Source organism: Trachypithecus francoisi, unplaced genomic scaffold (genome assembly GCF_009764315.1).
Source record: "Trachypithecus francoisi isolate TF-2019V2 unplaced genomic scaffold, Tfra_2.0 Contig01440, whole genome shotgun sequence".
In the NCBI taxonomy this organism is placed as follows: Eukaryota; Metazoa; Chordata; class Mammalia; order Primates; family Cercopithecidae; genus Trachypithecus; species Trachypithecus francoisi.
The window spans coordinates 6,401,861-6,424,885 of NW_022681431.1; the positions used below are offsets into that span (position 1 = coordinate 6,401,861).

At 43.9% G+C, this 23,025-nt stretch overlaps 1 protein-coding gene across 2 annotated transcripts in view; it reads right to left on the reverse strand.

The window, feature by feature from the left end:
* PSD3 (pleckstrin and Sec7 domain containing 3) overlaps nt 1-23,025 on the reverse strand; it is a 565,834-nt gene that overhangs the window by 470,510 nt on the left and 72,299 nt on the right. Inside the window, exon 1 of one of the 2 annotated variants that reach the window (XM_033226845.1) lies at nt 20,859-21,061. The exons of the other annotated variant lie outside the window; for it this stretch is intronic. Coding sequence (XP_033082736.1) covers nt 20,859-20,879 — 21 coding nt within the window. The 5' untranslated portion in view covers nt 20,880-21,061. Of the gene's footprint in view, nt 1-20,858; nt 21,062-23,025 lie in introns of those variants that run through there. 2 annotated transcript variants of the gene reach the window in all.

Genomic DNA, 23,025 nt, shown 5'->3' on the forward strand with positions numbered 1-23,025 from the left:
AGCAAATGTATATATCACTGATATGTGCTGAGAAGGCAGTCTGGCACAGAGTTGAACGAAGTGAGCTCTGGAACCAGACTGACTAGCATTCCGATCCTAGATCTACCACTTACCCACTGTGTGATCTAAGGCAAATTACGTAACTTCTCTGGTCTCAGGCATGACATCTATAAAATGTGTCATGACAGGACCTACCTGCCCTATGGGAGCAGTAAATTATCTTAAATAATGTTGCCAAAAATGTATTATCTGGAAGTCTCAGATATTTTCAATTTTTATAGGTCCTCACCTCTGTTAGCCATTGCTGAAGTCAGTCAACATATTAGTATTCTCTGCATATTTATAATTATCTATTTTTTCAAATATCCATTTGTTTTTAGAGTAGATTTTAAGATTACATCTTTATTTTAATACTTCACTAAACATATATGCCTCACTATAGCAAATCATGTGTTGGTATTAACAGAGAATTATGAGATAAAGAAATAAATAAAACTGCGCTTGTCATACCTGCAGCTGCTCTGCATATGCACCTGTGCTGTCTAATATGACAGACACATGGGGCCATTTAGCACCTGAAAGATGGCAGATGTGCTCTGAGTGTAAAATATAGGCCAGATTTCTTTTTTTTTTTTTTTTTCTTTGAGACGGAGTCTCGCTCTGTCGCCCAGGCTGGAGTGCAGTGGCCGGATCTCAGCTCACTGCAAGCTCCGCCTCCCAGGTGCACGCCATTCTCCTGCCTCAGCCTCCCGAGTAGCTGGGACTACAGGCGCCCGCCACCTCGCCCGGCTAGTTTTTTGTATTTTTTAGTAGAGACGGGCTTTCACCGTGTTCGCCAGGATGATCTCGATCTCCTGACCTCGTGATCCGCCCGTCTCGGCCTCCCAAAGTGCTGGGATTACAGGCTTGAGCCACCGCGCCCGGCCTATAGGCCAGATTTCTAAGTACAAGCAAAGAATATAAATTATCACTAAGCTTTTGTCAAAATGACTATATTTTGGACACAGGAGGTTAAAGAAAATATATTACCTATACTAATTCCATTAATTTCTTTTTACTTTTTTTAAATGTGGCAACTACAAAATTTAAATTTACATGTGAAATTCTCATCGTATTTCTATTGAATAGCACCGATACAGAAGATCCGGAAAATCATGCATCATTAAATTCAGGACAAGATATATGGTCTAAAGTATAGCAGAAAGTAAATGTAGAATTTACAGGAATTTTCAGAGTTCATATAATTAATTTCAAACTCTTCTCCAACCCCCACCAAAATATATCTTTTTATAGGTAGTTTTTAAGTACCTCTTGCCATCTAGAGCCATCTAAGAAGCTTTTATTAGCCAGTGGTGACTTTCAAAGGTTTATTCTATTTTCCACAAGCTGACAAAACGTATTTATAACAAAGCCAAAGGACTGCCCTCCAGCAAGGGAGCTGTTTACTGACGAGATTTAGCCTTAGCAAGTAGGAATCCAGAGAATTTAAAAGCTGACAACTGAACTGGCAAATTGGCCCCAGTACTGGGACTTTGCCTACAGCTCCAAAGCATGTACTCAGAGGTCTAGGACAAACATGGCCTTGGGATGTAAATGAGACCCAGAAGTCTGGCCTTCCCTACATAATGCAAATGAAACTTGGCCTAGAGTCTCTTCAGCTATCTAATTACTAAACAAAACTCCCAGACGCCAGTAGCTTTTTTGCAAAGATCAATAAAAATGCAAAGAGTGGAAAGCAAAGATACTGAAATCCTATCAACAAATGCTACAATATATTGCTGTTCTGAGTCTGAAAGTTCCTGCTGGAAAAGGCCCACTGTGGCAATAATAGAGAAGTAGAGGAAGAGCAGAAGCAAAATCTAAGGAGAAAAAATAAGCCAGGAAGTCTTACCCTAAGATCCCTTTCTACTCAAAATGAGGTGTGCCAGTGTATTAGTCTGTTCTCACGCTGCCACTAAAGACACGCCAGGGATTCAGTAATTTATAAAGGCAAGAGGTTTAATGATTCACAGCTCAGCTTGACTGGGAAGGCCTCACAACCATGGAGGAAAGCAAAGGGCCAAAGGCACATCTTACATAGTGGCAGGCAAGAGAGTATGTGCAGGGGAACTGCCTTTTATAAAACCATCAGATCTCGTGAGACTGACTCACTATCACAAAAGCAGCAGGAGAAAAACCCACCCCCACCATCCAATTACCTCCCACGAGGTCCCTCCCACAACATATGGGGATTACGGGAGCTACAACTCAACATGAGATTTGGGTGGGGACACAGCCAAACTGTATCAGCCAGCATTGCTAGCATCACCTAGGAGCTTGTTAAAGATGCAGATCTCAGACCCCACTCCAGAACTAAAGAATCAGAATCTTCATTTCAACAATGTCACCAGGTGATTTCCATAGTAATATCTGGGAAACAACTGGTCATCCACACAAGATCCAAGGACACTGGTCTCTTTAAATTCTTACTCTTATTACCCATCTGTTGCCCTGTGGTTGCTACCTGGAAACACAGGGCCTTTTATGTTTAATGCATGCAATGAACATTTAGTTGACTGAATAAATTCTTGGAAAACGCGATCTTATACATGCTTAATGGACGGTAGGGAATCTGTGCCTCAGATGAGATCTAAAGAAGTCATCAGTTACTGAAAACATGTGGACAGAGTGTACCTCAGATCCATGCATATTGCAGAACTATTTTTTTTTTTTTCCTCAAGACTACTGTCACCCAGGCTGGAGTGCAGTGGTGTGATCTCGGCTCACTGCAAGCTCCGCCTCCTGAGTTCACACCATTCTCCTGCCTCAGTCTCCTAAGTAGCTGGGACTACAGGCGCCCGCCACCACGTCCGGCTAATTTTTTGTACTTTTTTAGTAGAGACGGGGTTTCACCGTGTTAGCCAGGATGGTATCGATCTCCTGACCTCATGATCCACCCGCCTTGGCCTCCCAAAGTGCTGGGATTACAGGCGTGAGCCATCGCGCCCAGCCTATATTGCATAACTATTAACAGAACTAGGGACTCCCTTAGGTTGAACAAGATGAGCAAACACAATTCATACCCAAAAGACATTTATTTAAAGGCTCAGACAAAAGAAAAAGTTTTTATTTTTGATGGAGATGGGAAGATAAGGACTTTGTGTTGAAAAAATCAACAGCATTAACAAAGATTAGTGTTTATAACAGTAAGCTAGATGATTTGAGCTGTTTTAAACTACACCAAAGGTCCTTTGGGAATTATGTTATTACATGAAGGATCGTATTTTTTTACTCTTTACTGTCTTTCCCATTGGTATTCGAACATGCTGTTACTTCCTGCATTTTTAAAACATCTCTTGATCCCATTTCTCCCTGCAGCTACATTTCTCACATTCTCTTTACAGCAAAAATCTTTGCAATATTTTTCTACGTTTTATGTTTCCGTTTCTCTACTTCTGCTCTCTCTTACATCCTCACTGATGAACATTTCATCCCCACAACTCCACCATAACCCCAGTTGGTTATCAACCTTACCAATGACATCTCCATTGCTAAATCCCTGGGTCAAATCTCATTTGCCCCTCATTTTACTTTACTTCCTGGGAACATCTGACTCATCTTGCTTGAAGCGATTTTTTCACTTGGCTCGCAAGACATTGCACTCTCTTGATTTCCCTCATTCACTGCTTTCCTTCATTCTCCTTTATTGGTTCCTTCTCATCTCTTCAATCTCAGTGCTGAAGTAGCCCAAGTTTTGGCCCTCAACTTCTTTTCCTTTCTGTTGACACTCACTCTCTATGGATTTCATCCAGTCTGTATATTCTGGCAACTCTCAAATGTTTACCTCTAACCCAGTCCCCTCCTCTATAATCCAGATAAATATATCCAGCTGCCTACCAGACAGCTCCATGACTGAGCTCCTGATCCTTCCTCCAAAATCAGCCTCTCCCTATCTTAGTTAATGCACGTCCATACTTCAAGATGCACAGGTCAATATTTTGCAAGTTACCCATGCTTTCTCCCACTCACATCCCACATTCAGACAATGAGAAAATCCATCCCACTCAACCTTCAAAACATACCACGGTGGTCCAAGCCACCATCCTCGCTCACCTAGGTTACAAGAGCCTCCCAACTGGTTTCTCTGCTTCCACCCTTCCCCGCTTCAGTCTATTCTCATGAGACATAGCAGCAGCATGTCCTCCAAGAACATAAGCCAGATCATGTCCCATCTTTACTCGAAACTCTCTAACAGGCTTCTCTGCTCACTCTCAGTCCAAACCGAAGCCCTTGCAATAGCAACAAGGCCCCACAGGATCTGGCGACGGTGTCCGACCCCACAGCTCACTCTACTCCAGTCACACTGGTCTCCCTATTCCTGTAAGGGAGGAAGCAAGGCTTTGCCTCAGGGCCCTGCACCTGCTGTGCCCTCTTCCCGGTGCACTTACCTTCCTTCTTCAGGTCTTTCCTCATGCAACACATCAACAGGGTCATCCTTGGCCACCCATTTATAACTGCAACTGCACCCCTCCCAAACTCCCTCCTCCGCCTTATTTTTCCCTGAAGGGCTTCACACCATCAACACACTACACACACACACACACACACACACACACAACTCATACACAGTCTGTCTTACCTTGTAAGAACAAGGATTTGTTTTTCTTTTCTTTTCTTTTTTTTTTTTGTCTGTTTTGTTGACCACTGTATCCCTGGAACCTAAAATAATGTCTGGTTCATAGAAGACACTCAAAAACTATTTGTTTTTTTTTTTTTTTTTTTTTTTTTTGAGACGGAGTCTCGCTCTGCCGCCCAGGCTGGAGTGCAGTGGCCGGATCTCGGCTCACTGCAAGCTCCGCCTCCCGGGTTCACGCCATTCTCCTGCCTCAGCCTCCCGAGTAGCTGGGACTACAGGCGCCCGCCACGTCGCCCGGCTAGTTTTTTTTTTTTTGTATTTTTAGTAGAGACGGGGTTTCACCATGTTAGCCAGGATGGTCTCGATCTCCTGACCTCGTGATCCGCCCGTCTCGGCCTCCCAAAAAACTATTTGTTGAATGGATGTATGAATGAAGGAAAAGTGACTGTGACACAGAACTGCATATGAGCTATTACAGTATGCCCTGCAGCCTTTTAAAAGAGTTGTATTTTAAATAAGTCACTTGCTATGCAGATATATTCAGATATCGTGGAAAGGGCAAAGCTGATCCAATTTGATAACTAAATTAACCTCATACAACATCTGGCCCATTGTAAAGAAAAAGCTCTCTCAACTGAGAGATGCCCTGAAACACTCCAAGGGTACTAGGCTTTCTCAAAACCCTGGACCCTGCTTCACCAGAGCTCATTTAAAAGATGGGTCCTGGGCCAGGCACAGTGGCTCATGCCTGTAATCCCAGCACTTTGGGAGGCCGAGGCAGGTGGATCACAAGGTCGGGAGATTGAGATCATCCTGACTAACATGGTGAAACCCCGTCTCTACTAAAAACACAAAAAATTAGCTGGGTGTGGTGGCACGCACCTATAGTCCCAGCTACTCGGGAGGCTGAGGCAGAAGAATCGCTTGAATGTGGGAGGCGGAGGTTGCAGTGAGCCAAGGTCGCGCCACTGCACCCTAACCTGGGCGACAGACCGAGATTCCGTCTCAAAAAAAAAAAAGAGTCCCAAAACATCTACCCTTTCTGCAAGCAGGTGAAAGCAGCCAGGCTAATATAATGGACTTTGATTTCCTTAGATGAAAGAGAAATTATGATGCAAAGTACAAAGCACTTCATAGTTGTAATGATACATTAATTCCAGGTGTAACCCATTTTCAGTGAACTTCTGGACTCAAGTACAAGACAGAAAAAAATGTTTGTGTTACACTTTAGTAATTCACTCACTCAGTACATGGACATGGTGGATCCTATTTTTATAAACCATATTTCTTAAAAACCTAAAATTATCTTCCAGGTGAAAGGAAAGCAAAATAATTTCAGCAAACATTTTAGATGTAGAAATAAATTATTTAGGAAGGAAGTAACTTTGTACACAACCTAAGTGATGTGAAGCAGATAAATGCCACAAGTGATTTCAGAACAAAATGGAAAGAATGTCCTAATGTCTCTACCTTATAACATCCCTTCTTATTTCTTAGACCATAACAGCTTTGCTTTCGTTTCTGAAGTTATGTATATAGCAGAAATTCTTAACCACCCTCCAATTAACCAACTCCAGGATGTCTCACAGGGTGACACAAGTTACCCTGTAAGACATTCTGGCTGATGCCTATTCATGTCTGCTGCTCGCCGCTGGTAACACATAAAGAAACAGAATTTAAAAATCAGTACCTGGTGCTCAAGTCTTAAGACTACAGCAAGCTCATGAAATTTTGCCCACACGATTGAGGTGCTGATTACCAAGAATCAGTTGTGTTTGCACCCGAATGGATTTGTGCTGGTTGTACTTGCTACCAAAATTATGTAACTTACATATTATGTAAAACAAACATAGGCATAATGAGAGACAGGTGTATTGCTAAACGGAATGCTTTAGAAAGAAGCCATTAAATGGTCACAAGAGAATTCTACTCACAAATTTTTTATTTTAAAATTATTTTTTACTAAATAGAGGCAAAATAAAACTTTACAAAGTATTTATAAAATACAAATATTCACAAAGGAAATACCTCTGTATACTACACCACCCAAGTTTTTTTAAAAAATGGAATTACCATTATCTTTCTAACTCCCATCTGAATCTTACTGAACTTTCCTCTAAATCATTACTTAATGATTTTATAAATGATAAAATTTTCTCACTGACTAATCACAGATATATTTATTTTAGTAATGCTTCTAAAATTTTGACTTTAATTCCTGTAGGCCTATCAAGTTCTTTTAAATCTATAAACTATATTATCTTTATATAAGCTCCAATTTTAGAATATATTATATCTCATTAGACTTTTTTTCCCAAGCAGGATATAGCAATATGAGAGGCCATCAACTGATATACAAGCCACACCAAGAAGGCAGGAAGAACTGCACCCAAAATGAAAAAATATGACCTGGCACAGTGGCTCACACCTGTAATCCCAGCACTTTGGGAGGCCAAGATGAGAGGATCCCTTCAAGCCAGTGGTTTGAGACCAGCCTGGGCAAGATGTTGGGACCCCATCTCTACAGGAAATTAAAATACAAAAACAGCTAAGCATGTTAGTGTGTGCCTGTGGTCCCAGCTACCTGGGCTAAGGTGGGAGGATAACTTGAACCCAGGAGTTTGAGGCTGCAGTAAGCTAGAATCACGCCCCTGCATTCTAGCCTTTCTAGTCTTGCTGACAGAGCAAGGCTCTGTCTCAAAAAAAAAAAAAAAAGAGTAATTAAAAAAAGCCCTGATAAAATCAAAAGAATGAATGAAACATCTCTGAGACCGTTACATCACACCAGGTGAATACAGCCCACACCTTTATCTACTTCTATCAGAAGTCTCTGCCAGAAGGGAAAAAGTTGGAGGAGGAAATCCACAGTAACAACATATTACTCTTATTTTTTATGCCCTAGATTACCATTTGCAAGGGAGCTATTAATGAAAGTCACAGACCTAAAGCTCTAAAAGTAGCCCAGGGAATGGCGAAAATTCTGTGCCTCCAAAATAGGAGATGAAGCCACCGTGAAGCCAGTAGCAAAAAATGTGATCAGGCCAGAAATCCTGCTGACTCAGGAAATTCTATTTTGCCATCAGACGAGGCTAAAAGTCAGAGCACCTATTCTGCCCGTATATTCTTAATAGGGTTCCTGTACTTAGCTATGTAACAGCCTGTGGAGTTTAACTCATTCACTAAAGAAACATATTGAATGAGTACCCTGGGCCAAAGCACCACATATAGTCATCCCTCGGTAAAGTGGGGAAGAAGTGGGGATTGGTCATAGATTTGGGGATTCAAAGGTGCTCAAATCTCTTATACAAAGTGGTGTAATGAGGAAGAAGGAACTAAGTGCACACATTCTGAGTACCTGCTGCACACAAACACAGGGCTAAATGCTTCCACATGTATAATCTTTTTAAAATGACTCTTTTTTTTTTTTTAGATAAGATCTTGCTCTGTCACCCAGACTGGAATGCAGTGATGTGATCACAACTCACAAGAGCCTTGACCTCCTAGGCTCAAGCAATCCTCCCTCCTCAGTCTTCCAAGTAGCTGGGCCTACAGGCTCGTGCCACCACATCTGGCTAAATTTTTTCTTTTTTGTAGAGGTGGGGTCTCACTATATTGCCCAGGCCCATAGACTATTTATTAGAGTAGTTCTAGGTTCATACTAAAATCAAGCTGAAGGTGAGGAAATTTTCAATACACCTCCTGTCCCCACACATGCATGGCTTCCCCCATTATTATCAATCTCCACCAGAGAGGTACATTTGTTACAGTCCATGCGCCTACGTTGACACATTGATCTTATTTAGACCGTAGTTACAGTGTCTCTGGAAGAGTGGCAGTTGTCTCATTGCCTGACCCTATTGCCTGGTCTTGCTGCTTGGTACAAAGGCCTTTAGCAATTCTCTGCTTTGAATGATTGGCTAACAAGTAGAGATGTCTGAACCCAAAGCATCAAATCTGTATAGGAAGAATCGAGCACATGGAAAAATCTTTGATTGCTCCAGTGTCTTGGATCTCAATGAAAGCTCCAGCCTCAGCCTTGGTGGAGGCAGCCGCCCTGGGCTCAGAGAAGGAAGGTATTCAGATGACAGGATCCAGACATCTCAGGATGACCAAAGAGTATCTAACCATTCACCAAGAAGCAGAAGCCTCCCTATCGCTGACAGGCAGTACTTCCTGCAGTGTCCCCAGCATCCCCCGGAAACTGTGGATAAGGCACAATAAGACGTCTGAATATGTGAGAGCCACCAACACTGCCTTTCAGGCCAACTAACAGTGACCCTCCCTGGGTACCCTGCACTGGCTGAGGTTCACTAGACAAAGGGAGAAAGGTGAGGATTGGAGCTGAGCCACACTCACTTCCGCTAGCAGCTTGGTGCAAACACATCATCCTCTCTCACTAACTGATCACCCTGCCTTAGGACACAGAAAAGGAACACCCCTTGAAAGCAAAATGAAACTGTTCCTTCTTAGAACTGCTAAAGCTGTTGGCCAGAAAGTGACTTTGGGAACTCATAAAGTTTATATCTCTATCTTCAAGCAAACCACACCTACAGGGAACTTTTCCAGCCTAAAGACCTCCAAGGAAGGAAGGTGACAACTCCCCCATCTTCCTTGTGAGTTGCTGGTGTTCCAGGGTGTGTAACTTTCTGGTCTAAATGTAAGAGCTTGACCTGAGGCACTTACAAACACATGGTTCTAACTGTTCCTTATTGCATTTATTTCACCTTGACGAGGTGTAATTTTTAAGGAATAAGCATTTATCAACTTAGTAGTTCCAGTATCTACTGAAGAGTACCATCAAGATTGACTGTGATGGTCATGTGGCATGACTGCATGAATTCTTTACTCTTTTATGTGCAGTTTTTCTATAGAAAAACACTGAAAGTTAAAAGTTGAAAACAATAAATGGTGTAGCATTTGCACATAACATATGTACATCTTCCCATATACTTTACATCATCTCTAGATTTCATATAATACCTAATATAATGTAAATGCTATGTAAATAGTTGTTATACTATATGAATAAATAATGACAAGAAACAAATGTCCATACATGTTCAGACACAATATTTTTCTGCATATTTTGATCTGAGGTTGACCGAATGCATGATGCAGAACCCACAGAAACAGAGAGCTGAGTGTATTAGAATTTTTCTCTTGGCTTCCATAAAGCACACCTGTAGGCAATCACAGTCTAGGGTACAAGAAAGTCCAGTTATGCCATTTAATAGGTGTGTGACTTTAAGAAGGGCAATAATAATTCCACTTCCCACTCAGGTAAGTACAACCTACCATCCAGGTCACATTTACTGCCTACTTACTGTCTTTCCGAAACTGTCTAAGCCCCTTCCAACCACTAAATGTTAGTGAGGTATTCCATGGGACAATGATGCAGTGAGGCACAGAGATGTTAAAATAACTTGCCCAAGGTGACACAGATAGAAGCAAATCAGACTATCCAGTTCAAGGGCACACGCCAACCGCTATGCTGCACTGCCTCCTGGTAACACAGAATATCCTTGAAGAGAAGAACAGGGCCAAGTACAATGGCACCCCTGTAGTTTCAGCTAATTGAGAGGCTGAGGAAGGAGGATTGTTTGAGGCCAGGAGTTGAAGGCTGCAGTGAGCTATGATGGTGCCTGGGAGTAGTCACTGCACTCCAGCCTAGGCAACACAGCAAGATACCGTCTTTAAAAAAATAAAAATAAAGAAGTCAGCTAAGTGAGTCTCCCCCTCCCAACTCCACACTTTTCACTCTCCTAAAATTCTTCAGGAGACCCTAATCAACCACATAAAACAAGCAAAGTGTAGAGATTATGTAAGATGTCTATTTTTCTTTCCATGCCCTTTTCTCCCCATTGAGTTTCATGGAGATCTGTGTGGCTACGGGAGGCCTCCAGAGATTCAGCAATGGTAAGAAAATATGAACACATTTTAAAAGAGGAGGGAAGAAGGAGGGGAGGATTCCTCCCAAGAGAGTGGTGGCAACCTTAAAACTTGAAAATGTCTGTGAGCTTGGTTTAAATTTTTATGAACCATCTCTACCACACTGGCAGGGGGTGGCAGGGTGGGGGACTTGGGTTGTCTTGGATCAAGAGCCAGTGATGATGTAAGCAACGTAGCCAGACTGGCTTGATCAGCTCCTTGTAATCTCCCTGATGAGGGATGTTTGTCAACTGGAGACTACACCCACTAAAGAGAACTAATTAAGTTCTAGGGGCAACCACTAAGGTCATAATTATTACCAGGTGAGATCAGTTTCCCAAACATTCCGATCTTAAACTCGCACGGGGTGATTATGAAGACTGCTCCTTCAAAACCACTGTACCGGAATCTTCAGGCAGCCCTAGAAATCTGAAACCAGGTAATTCTTGATAGACAAGTTTGGGAAACAAACTTGACATTACAGTGCCTAAAAAGATCAAGAAGGGTCTTCTAGGTAGGGTGTCCTCCTTTCAAGCAATTTGCTGTCTAATCCAGGAAGAGAACACTATTTTCTATATATAAAAGTCTTCAGAGGACTGGCTTCCAAAATTTCCTTTCAGTATACATAAGAGGAGTCTCAAGTCCTCAGAGCTTTCTGGTCCCTCTCAAATAGCTCAGGCAAAGGTTAAATCTCCATCCTTCTTCCAACCAGATATTTAAAAAACAGTATTTGTTACACAAGTCATCATACTTCAAGTTTTGTTAACTCACTTTGGAAAATACATGAGCGCCCAGAACTGTGCTAAGCCCTCTGGTGCTCTGTTTAAGACAAAGAACCTCACTTATTTCGAAGGTCAGGAAGAAGAAAGAGAAAAGACAACCCACAGAAGGAGAGAAGCTATTTGCAAAGCATATATCTGATAAGAGACTTGAACCCAGAATATAAAAACAATGCTTAAAATTTAACAGTACATAGACAAATAACATAATTTAAAAATGCTCGAACAATCTGAATAGACACTTCTCCAGAGAAAATATACAGATGGCCAACGACACAGTTTGGCTGTGTCCCCACCCAAAACTCATCTTGAATTGTAACTTCCACAATTCCCATGTGTCGTGGGAGGAAGCCAGTGGAAGGTAATTGAATTATGGGGATGAGTCTTTCCAATGCTGTTCTCTGGATTGTAATGAATCTCATGAGATCTGATGGCTTTAAAAATGGGAGTTTGCCCGCACAAGCTCTCTCTTTGCCTGCTGCCATACATGTAAGACATGACTTGCTCCTTCTTGCTTTCCACCGTGATTGTGAGGCCTCCCCAGCCATGTGGAACTGTAATTCCATTAAACCTCTTTCTTTTGTAAATTGCCCAGTCTCAGCAATGTCTTTATCAGCAGTGTGAAAATGGACGAATACAGCCAATGAGCATGTGAAATTATATTCATCATCATTAGTCATTAGAGAAGTGAAGAAGCAAAACCACAATAGATGCCACCTCACACCCACTAGCATGGCTACAAAACTTGTACGCTTGTGTTCAGAATGGCATGATTTCCAACTGTCAAAAGTGGAAACAACCCATCAACTGATGAATGGATAAATAAAGTGTGACCCACCTAGTCAATGGCGTACCATTCAGCAGTAACAAGCAATGAAGTGCTAACACTTGCTACTTCGTGGATGAGCACTGAAAACATGAGGAAAAACGCCAGCTACAAAAGGCCATATTTTGGGCCGGGCGCGGTGGCTCAAGCCTGTAATCCCAGCACTTTGGGAGGCCGAGACGGGCGGATCATGAGGTCAGGAGATCCAGACCATCCTGGCTAATACGGTGAAACCCTGTCTCTACTTAAAAATACAAAAAACTAGCCGGGCGACGAGGCGGGCGCCTGTAGTCCCAGCTACTCGGGAGGCTGAGGCAGGAGAATGGCGTAAACCCGGGAGGCGGAGCTTGCAGTGAGCTGAGATCCGGCCACTGCACTCCAGCCTGGGTGGCAGAGCAAGACTCCGTCTCAAAAAAAAAAAAAAAAAAAAAAAAAAAAAAAAGGCCATATTTTGTATTATTTCATTTACATGATATGCGTAGAACAGCAAAATCCAGACTCAGAAAACAGGTTAGTAGTTGCTTGTTATAAGGGACAGGAGCAACAGGGAGAGGTGGCAACTTATGAGTCCGGCATTTTTGGGGGGTTTTGTTTTGAGACAGGGTCTCACTCTGTCACTCAGACTAGAGCACAGTGATGCAATCACGACACACGGCAGCCTCAACCTCCTGGGCGCAAGCAATCCTCCCGCCTCAGACTCCAACTCAGCTGCAATTACAGGCACGCATCACCATGCTCAGCTAATCTGTAAATTTTTTTGCTATCAAAGGTGTCTCACTATGTTGCCCAGACTGGTCTCAAACTCCTGCGCTCAAGAGATCCTCCTACCTTGGCTTCCCAAAGTACTGAGATAACAGGTGTGAGCCACTGTGCCTGGCCTGGGCTTTGTTTTTGAAGTGATGAATATGCTCTAAAATTAACTATGGTGACGGGTGCACAACTCAATGAACATACTAAAAATCAATGAATCTATACTTTAAAGGGGTGAATGGTATAGTATGTGAATACCTCAATAAAGTTGTTTGAAAAAAGGATCCCATTTTATCTCCATGAGCCTCAATTTCATCCTCTGAAAATGGCGACACCACCTACCTTTCAATACTATAAAGGATATATAGGCCAGGCACGGTGGCTCACGCCTGTAATCCCAGCACTCTGGGAGGCCGAGGCAGGCAGATCATGAGGTCAAGAGACTGAGACCATCCTGGCCAACATGGGGAAACCCCGTCTCTACTGAAAATACAAAAATGAGCTGGGTGTGGTGGCACATGCCTGTAATGTCAGCTACTCGGGAAGCTGAGGGAGGAGAATCACTTGAACCCGGGAGGCGGAGGTCGTAGTGAGCCGAGATTGCACCATTGCACTCCAGCCTGGGTGACAAGAGTGAAACTCCATCTCAAAAAAATAAAAAAAGAATATATAAATACAAAAAGATGCACGCATACGCACACTCACACATACTATGTTTCACACAGTACCTAGCCCATAATAAATACTCAATAGATGTCATTCTTTCTCCTCTTCCTGTCCCCACGCTTTTGCATTGTTATGCCTTGACATTGTTGTGTTTCCACCACAAATTACAAAACTCAAAATTAAAAGGTATTTCAACAGAGGTCTAACCATGAGAATTTCACATTGCTATCCTCAAGATTACTCCTACATGGCTGACTCTGAAGAAATCCTGGAGCCTGCGAATGTGACTGTCTACCTTCCAGACTCGTCACTACAAAGTATTTGGGGATAAAGAGTACGACCTTTGTCTCTGTTCCACTGCCTTATTAGAGTGTACCTTATTTCTAACCACCGGACACAGGCACCTTCACTTACCTTTCTTTAAAACAGCACAATCCTTGCCAATATAGATGTTATTCAGGCATTTTTCCTGTCAATTTCATCTACAGTGAAAATCAACTGGGCCTCCCAGACAGCCCTGCAGGTGTCCCTAAAACACCCTTAGCTTTGATATGCAGCACTGCCCACCTGAATATTCACTGTGATGCTAGGCAGATTCAAAGAGGGCTAGAAATTAGGGAACCATCCACAGCTTGCAACAAAAAGTCAACTGCAACTGGCCGGGCCCAGCGGCTCACGCCTGTAATTCCAGCACTTTGGGAGGCTGACGGGGACAGATCAACTGAGGTCAGGAGTTCGAGACCAGCCTGGCTAACATGGCGAAACCCTGTATCCACTAAAAATACAAAACAGCCAGGTGTGGTGGTGCGCACCTGTAGTCCCAGCTACTCTGGAGGCTGACGCAGGAGAATCGCTTGAGCCCATGGTGGAGGTTGCAGTGAGCCGAGATCTTGCCACTGCACTCCAGCCTTGGCGACAGAGTGAGACCCCGTCTCAAAAAAAATAAATAAATAACGAGAGGGAGAGGAATGACAGCCCAGGACAGATAATGCTGTCTATTAAAAAAGCACTTTTGCTGTAAAGTAGCATTGTCTAATATAGTAGTTACTAGTTGCCTGAAACTATTTAAATTATTGAAATTTAATACAATTTAAAATTCAGTTCTTAAATCTCACTAGCCACATTTCACATGCTTAGTGGCCACATGTAGCTACTGACCATCTTATTGGACAGGGCAAATATGGGACATTTCCATCACAGTAAAAGCTCTATTGAACAATGCTGATTCAGGCAGTAACTGCATTGATTCTATCAAGTTCACAAGTTCTGAGTTCCTAGGTACTGTAGTTTCAGTATTTGCTGATTGTGAAGTTTGACTCACACTAGCACAATCCAAGTGAGGTTTGCCAAGGTCAGTGGACAAGGTTTTTTGGAGCGTACACTGAGCTCAGCACATGGTAAGCATTTAATATTTGCTGAATGAACAAATGAATGGCATAATAATATCTGTACTTCAGTCTCTGCCTTGATACTTTCAGATATTAGCTCATGGAAAGCAATGGTTAACTTTTCTTCAAGGGAGATTTTTTACTTTTATTTTTATTTTTGAGAGGGAGTCTCACTCTGTTGCCCAGGCTGGAGTGCAATGGCACAATTTCAGCTTACTGCAACCTCCGCCTCCTGGGTTCAAGCGATTCTCCTGCCTCAGCTTCCCAAGTAGCTGGGATTACAGGCACCTGCCACCATGCCCAGCTAATTTTTGTATTTTTAGTAAAGACAGGGCTTCACCGTGATAGCCAGGCTGGTCTCGAACTCCACTGACCTCAGGTGATCCGCCTGCCTCAGCCTCCCAAAGTGCTGGGATTACAGGCGTGAGCCAGGGCACCCGGCCAAGGGACATTTTTATAGAGAGAAATAAGCATCAGTAGGTGGGGAAGGCGGCTCTCAGACCTTTTGTAGCCACTAGAAATGAATCGGCAAAACATCAAAATCTGCCCAAAAGGAACTCTGATATTCAAACAAAGTTTCAGACTCAAGAAATATCTTGCCTCTTGAAACACTCACTACTTGCACCTTGTAGGGACACGAAGGCAGAGCCAGAGGAGACACTCTGGAAGATCACAAAGCCTGCTGTCAATTTCTCAGCGTTTTTCCAATATAACTTTGCCAGAAAATAATACAGTCACAAAGACGGCAGCCATCTAATGGCATCGTCTGTGCCATCACTCTTACACCTAAATTTCCCCTCTCCCAGTGTCCTATGACTCAATCTAAAACTATGCCTATCAAATAACTTCTTGGAAAGTACAAGTTGTTGAAAATCTACATTCAAAAAAGCATGCAAGTTTCCATATACAGAGAAAAGCAGTTCCATTGGCCCTTAACCGGTAATCTCCTAGAGGCCAAACAAAAGAAGCTATAGCTGCTTCCATTTAAATTTTCTACTTCTCTTGTCCACAGACCAAATAGGCATAAGAAAACCAAGCTGCTCCATTTCTATAATTCACTTTTTCTTAGCAAAGGTCTGAGAACAGAAGGCCAGGGAAACAGGGAGCAGCTGCCGCCTGATCTTATGAATGCCCTGGGCTCATTCCCCATCCTCCTCCTTATTGTTTCAAGCTCCTTTTCTCAACAACCTCTAAGCCCCAGCTCATGGGAAGAAATAACAAGCAAAAGCAGCCTTCTCTATGTCAACACCCACTGTGGTTGAAGCATCTAGATCACTTCTCTAAGGTGATGCAATTAGAAATTAAAATAGGTGAGCCTTACATTCCATATTAATTTGTTAATCTGCTTTATTGTGAATTCCAGTTAAGGACATATAACTACGTGGAACTCCTCACATGTAGTCCTATAGCAATCCTTTTAGACACCCCAGGGGTTTTGTTGTTGTTGTTGTTTAATTACACCATTTCTATCTCTTGAGCCAAACAACAAATCTGGTCCCACTATTAAGCCAACAAATGTATAAAATAATGGTTGATGATGAATTAGTCATCCAATATTCAGATTCCAACACTCAAATAATCTAAATATTAGAGCCAAAGAGCTCAGTTTCTGCAAGACACAGTGCTAACTTTCAGACACAAAAACAGAACGGTGGTTAAGAAAATTGGACGACCTGAGTTTAAAGTCGCAGCTCTGCCAGTTACTCACTGTGGGATCTTGACTAGGTTAACTTCTGCCAACTTCAGAATGGAGATAATGACAGTACTGACCTCATGGGCTGTCATGGGGACTAAGGGAGACAATCCAAGTAAGAACTCAATAAATATTAGCTGTGATTGTAAAAATGCCTCATGCCTGGCAAATATCACTTAAAACAAGCGTTTTCCAAAGTTAGGACTTGGCCGGGCATGGTGGCTCATGCCTGTAATCCCAGCACTTTGGGAGGCCAAGGAAGGCAGATCGATCTACCTGAGCTCAGGAGTTCGAGACCAGCCTGGGCAACATGATGAAACCCCCGTCTCTACTAAAAATACAAAAATTAAGCTGGGCACGGTAGCGTGTATCTGTGGTCCCAGACACTCGGGAGGCTGAGACCGGAGAAGCGTTTGAGCCTGAGAGGCAGAGGTTGCAGTGAGCTGAGATCGCACCATTGCACTCCAGCCTGGGTGACAGAGTGAGATCTTGTGTCAACAACAACAACAAAAAATCAGGACTTAACAGGAAACTTAAAAGAAAAGGCTGCTTTCTCAGAAGATCCACATGAAAATACTATGTAAGAAAAGAACACCAGCCTAGGTCAAAATGTTAATTTTCCCAGTTATCCTAAATCCCTAACTCCAATAATAATCTTTTAAAAATGTCCTTCAACATGTATAAATGATTCTGATTCATCTCACTGATGTATACTCACAGGAAAGGGAATTTCAAACCATATGGCTGTTTGCTGCAAAGTAAGCCTCAAGGAGTGAATGGTCTTCCATGGCCACAGCCTGGCTCGGACATGCAGGAAGGGGAGAAGAGCGGGCGGATCCCTCACACTACGGGTGTCACCAAGAGAGAAAATGTTCTGCCACCTCTGTGCCCTGAAGTGTCAACAAAGTCCCTGCCCACTAGGCACCAACTGGGCCCAAGTTTGTTGACTTTCTGGGTGCAGTGAAAAACCTTTCTTTTGGTAGGGCAAACAGGCAGTGCAGGGACATGTGCTATTTTTATATAAATAAGATAGCACAAGCAAAGATTCATTATTAATGTTATGAGTTATGCCTTATTTTCAAAAGAGGCATGGACATTTGGTAATTTGGATTTAAGAATAACTTGTTATCTACATGCTGCAAATTATCCTTTTTCTCCATTGTCAATTGCAAGTCACTACAACACTACTTAATTTGGAGCTTGTGAAAAATGTCCTTGAAAGATGGTCAAAGTAACTCAGAAACACTCTTTGAAAAAATAATGCCACCACTTAAATTCTTTGCAGCAAATCTCTAAGTCTGCATACAATATCACAAACAACACAAGCTGTCAAGATATAAGCACTCCGAACAAACGCTCTGGAGAATTTCACATGGATCCTGTACTCTCCTAAATGAAAGCCAGGCTGGTTTAACTGTAAAAGAACTAGGAAGAACTGAGAGGCAATATTCAAAGTGAAAACATCTCCACCCTTAGCAAAGGGAAGTCAGGGACCTCTGTGCTTGGCCCAGATGGTCCAGGAAGAACCCCTAAATGGTGAGAATCACAACAGCAGTAATTCAAGGTCAGACTAGACCCCCAGCCTCCTATAAGCCTGAGTCACATACTAAACTCCACAGATTTTGGTCACCAGATGATTTTTTTACAGTCTGACTCAACCTCAGTCATGTCAGAATTCATTTCCAAAAAATTGGAAACGATCACTATCCATAACTCACCTCTCAATCCAACCCAAACCCAATGACACACTCTTTTCGTAATGTCCAAATGACATTACCCCATGTAAACCTCAAACGAACCAGTCTTGAAGTCAAAGCAGATACACATTTTAATATTCACATGGTTTTGCCTCAGCATTTCTTAACCAAGACTGCAATTACCCATCACCACATTGGTGTCTTAGTTTTTGAATAATGCATGACAAATCACTCCTGAATTTCTATAAAAGAAAAAAAAAAATCACCTCCGAAAGTAGTAGTACCATGGACATGTTTTTTCAATGTAATGCCACGCTAAATTCCACTCAAATAATTTTCCATCAGCGTTGGCAAACAAGTATGTAAATATCAAGGTTTTAGAAAGCGGGCAGAGCCATTGATAGAAAGTACCTCTAAATTTTTCTTTTTCAATGAGCTAATTTCATCTTATTTCATTTTCTTTTTTCCAAATCCCCAAGATTTACTAGCCTTTAAGAATTTCCAAGATTACCAAATTTTTTAAATTGCTAGCATCTAATTAAAAGCAGAATTCAATTGCTTAAGTGCAATGTACATAATAAGGTATATATTATTCTTTGGTCACAAATGAAATGAACAGTGTCAACAAAACTTTTTTTTTTAAAGAAAACACACATTAAGATTGGCAAATCAAGTTTCTTACGCTCACATTTAAAAAAAAAAATTCAACCATGGAAATTTGTCTTAATAAGGTTATTTTAGCTTTGTAGTTGTAATCACTCTCTCTCACATTCAACGGCCAGGATAAGAGCGCTGATCCATTCACAGAACACACAAACAGATATTTAGAATGTGAAATTGAGAGTACGTCACTGAATAAGTAATATATAAAACGTGTCTAGGCGTAGAAACATCAAATGGTAGGGCTAGAAGGCTCTGAAAGAGCATCTACCTAATTCCCTCACTCTTCCAGGAAACTGTAACGACAGAGGTTAAATAATTTGCCCAAGACAGTGGCAAAAACTCACCCAGTCAGTGGCAAAGCCTCTAAGCTAGGTGTCCTACCTACTGATCCAAGTCTCTTCCTTGATACCACTCTACTCCTGTTGGTACAAACAGCTTCTATTAATGAAATATCTAACAAGACAAATCACTTGTGGATGGATATAAAAAAGTTGTGGAAGGACATCCAGTTAGCCACTAAAAACTGGTTGAAAAGGTGCTAATTTATTCTGCATTTGCTTTACTGGTGATGTTAAGCATGTTGCACTTTCAACTGCTGAAGAGGAATTTCATGACTTTTTTAAAAGAAAATCTCTTGGGTTGTAAATACTCTCAGAAAAGAAAGGATCATTTCTTGGAAAAGAATAGAAAGTGAATTTCCTTTCCTTCAGCAGAGAACATCCTTTCCCTCACATCTCACAAAAACCCAATCAACCCCTCCCTTTCAAGGTCCAGCATAACTGCCAGCTCCTCTCTGAGAACTTCCAAGCCCGGAGGCCAGAAGCTTCCTCTAAGATCCTCCCCTGGTAGCCTACGCATAAGTCTCTCCTAGGCAAGCTCTCAAGCACGCTCCTTGAAAGCAGAAATCCTATCCTGCTCACCTGGTTACCGGGCTTTGCAAAATCCTTTGCACATACTCAATTACAACGAATGCATTGAGGCATTCGTCGCCAGAATCCCACTTAAAACTAATTTTCCAGATCTCCGTCTTCCCTACACCAACACCTGGACCCACTCAAGAGTTATTCTGGAGCGGAAATCCTGGATCCCACTGTCGGGAGAACCAGTGTCTAGAAAATGAAATCGTGGTGCCCATTCCATTCTCTGCCTAGTGGGCGTTTAACATCCTTTGACATAGAGGGGAATGGCAAAACGAAACATTTATTATTTAGATCACCAACAACATTCTAAACCCACGTTCTCTAATAGGTGTTAATGTGTTTAAAAAAAAAAAAAAATCAGAACATCTTTCGCCAGAACGGAAAGCTGAAAACAGCGGATAAAGTTAAATGCATGTAAAACAGAATGACTTAAACATCTGTAAAAGCTCCTGGGAATTGCACCGAATAATCTTCTCTTGTCTATTTGCTCGCTCAATTCAAGTTTGTTTAGTTTAGGTTTTGTTTTTTCGTGTTTGTTTTCGTTTTTTGTTTTTGTTTTTGTTTTTTTTCTGACAGAAACGTGATAGTCCCTAAATACAAGCTGACTGGTCAGAGGAAGATCGACATATGAGGTCCTCTTTCATGTTGCCTTCTTTTGATAGTTTTTCTCCCACGTCTGAGGTTTTCAAAGCAGAGGGATGAACTAAAACCCCTAAACCTTAAGACCACAAAGTTGACCTTGCTGGGCTCCCAACAAACACAAAGCAAGCAAGCGCGAAGAGGAAAATCGTACCCAGCACCTATCGAGACAGCAGAAAACCAGGTGGCCCCGGGATCCTGGGGGACAGAGCGGCGACAAAGCAACACAAACCCCACGTCGGACAGCGGCGCCGCGTGCGACCCCCGCGCCCGCGCCCCGGCCCGGGAGCTCACCGCGGCGCTCCTTCCTTCCATCTTCCATCGCCCACCCGGCCGCGCGCCGAAACCGCCGCCGGGCGCTCCGGGGCCGCAGCCTCAGGGCGCGAGTGCCGGCGGCCAGCGCCGCGTGCTCTTTGTTGGGCTCCCGGGACGGCCGAGCGGCGGCGGCCCGCGCGCACCCTGGCGGAGGCTGGCGAGGCTGCGAGCCCGCAGCCGTCTCCTGCCCGGCCCCCAGTAACGTCAAAGCGAAGGCGGCGCAGGCGGGGCCGGTGGTGGCGGGCCCGGGGGGGCGGAGGGCGGAGAGGCGGGGCCGGCGCCTCGGGGAGGGGGAGGGAGAGGGGGGCAGGGCCTCCGAGGCGGAGGCGCGGTCTCCAGGGCAGGGCGGGGCCTCCGGGGGAGGCTGGAGGCGACCCCGACCCTCGCAGTGCAGCCCACGGTCGGCCTGGACCCTCCGCTGCCTCCCGCAGCCGCGCGCCCGCCCTGGGCCCGGCCTCCAGCCCGCGAGCGGAAACCTGCCTGTTGCTTTGTCTTCTTCCTTCACAGTTTTCCCACCCTGAGAAAAGTGAGAGGTGCTTTCCCTGTTGTTTCCTCTCAGGAAGGGCCGTGTGACTGGAGCCGCGAGTTGGGCGCCGTCTCGCCGGGGCCCTGGAGGTACGCGAGCTTCGGGACACGCACCTAGGCGTCCCTCGGGGTCCCGGCCTCTCTGACTCTCTGACCCGGCTCCCCCGGCACCGAGCCGCGGCCGGAGCCTTTAGTCTCCGGGACCTGTCTAGCCCTGAAAGGTCCATTTCCCCCTGAGATGAGTCCCCCCAGGCGCCCCGCAGCCTGGCCTCGGGACTGTCCCCACCGACAGTGCGTGAGCGGGGAGAGATCACTTAAAACTGCATTTTCGATCATTAGTGCCGTGCACCCGCACCTTTTTTCCTCCGTCCTTTGATCTGTGCCGCAGAGGCAAGGGCTGGAACGGCGCCCTCCCCTGGTAGAGGGACGGAGAGACCTCAAATCCGCCCTCTTTACCTCCTGGAAGGTCCCTTAAGTGGATCCAAGCACCTGGAGGGGGAAACTGTGTGGCCGGCTACAGGGTGGTCCCGTGTATGTATTACCGCCGTATTGTTCCAAAGAACAGTGTTTTTCAAGTGACAGGTAGAAGATGCCCCAATAACAAGAAGTGACTGACTTGGCCAAGCTTAGAGATGGGAGTGGAGTCAGGTTCCCTGGTGACCCCACGATCCCGCCCACCATGTCAGCATGGGCTGTCAGTGAGCATAGCTGAGTTGCACCAAGGCCACGTGTCACCCACTTTGCCTTGGCTGCCCCATCTGAATCTATCAAAGGCAGCCTTGGACACCCACCAGAGGAGCCAGCATAAGGGAGTATATGCATTTATACAGATTCACTCCAACTTCAGAAAAACGTCCACAGCTCGTGCTCCCCCTGCCAGAGCAGCAGTGTGTGAGCAGATGTGTAGGTTTGGAAGCACCCCAGTCACTTGGGCACTGATATGGTTTGGCCGTGTCCCCACCCAAATCTCACCTTGAATTGTAACTCCCACAGTCGCCAGTTGTGTGGGAGGAACCCTGTGGGAGGTGATTGGATTATGGGGGTGAGTCTTTCCTGGGCTCTTCTCGTGATAGTGAATGAGTCTCACAAGATCTGAAGATTTAAAAAATGGGAGAGGTTGCTCCACAAGCTCTCTCTTTGCCTACTGCCATCCCTGTAGGATGTGACTTGCTCCTCCTTGCCTTACGCCATGATTGTGAGACCTCCCAACTATATGGAACTGTAAGTCCAATAAACCTCTTTCATTTGAAGATTGCCCAGCCTCTGGTATGTCTTTATCAGCAGTGTGAAAATGGACTAATACAGGCATATTTCTCGTTTGTGATCTCCCTTTACCCTTGCGTACATGCCCTACAGACAGTCCCGGTGTGCCTATTCCCAATGAATTCCTGCCTTCCTTGAACCTTGGGGTCTGATGGTTTTGTTGGCAAAGCATCAAAAGTAAGACCGAGTACAGAATGTAGTTGCTACCCTGAGGCTTGACCACTGGCCTACTGGCCTTTACCTGGGAAATTAATCAACTCATAAGCAAAAAAAATAACTAATCATATAGGAGGCAGGGTGGACATAGATTTACGTGATATTTCTAGTTAAGGGACTTGGGCATAGACATCTATAATCT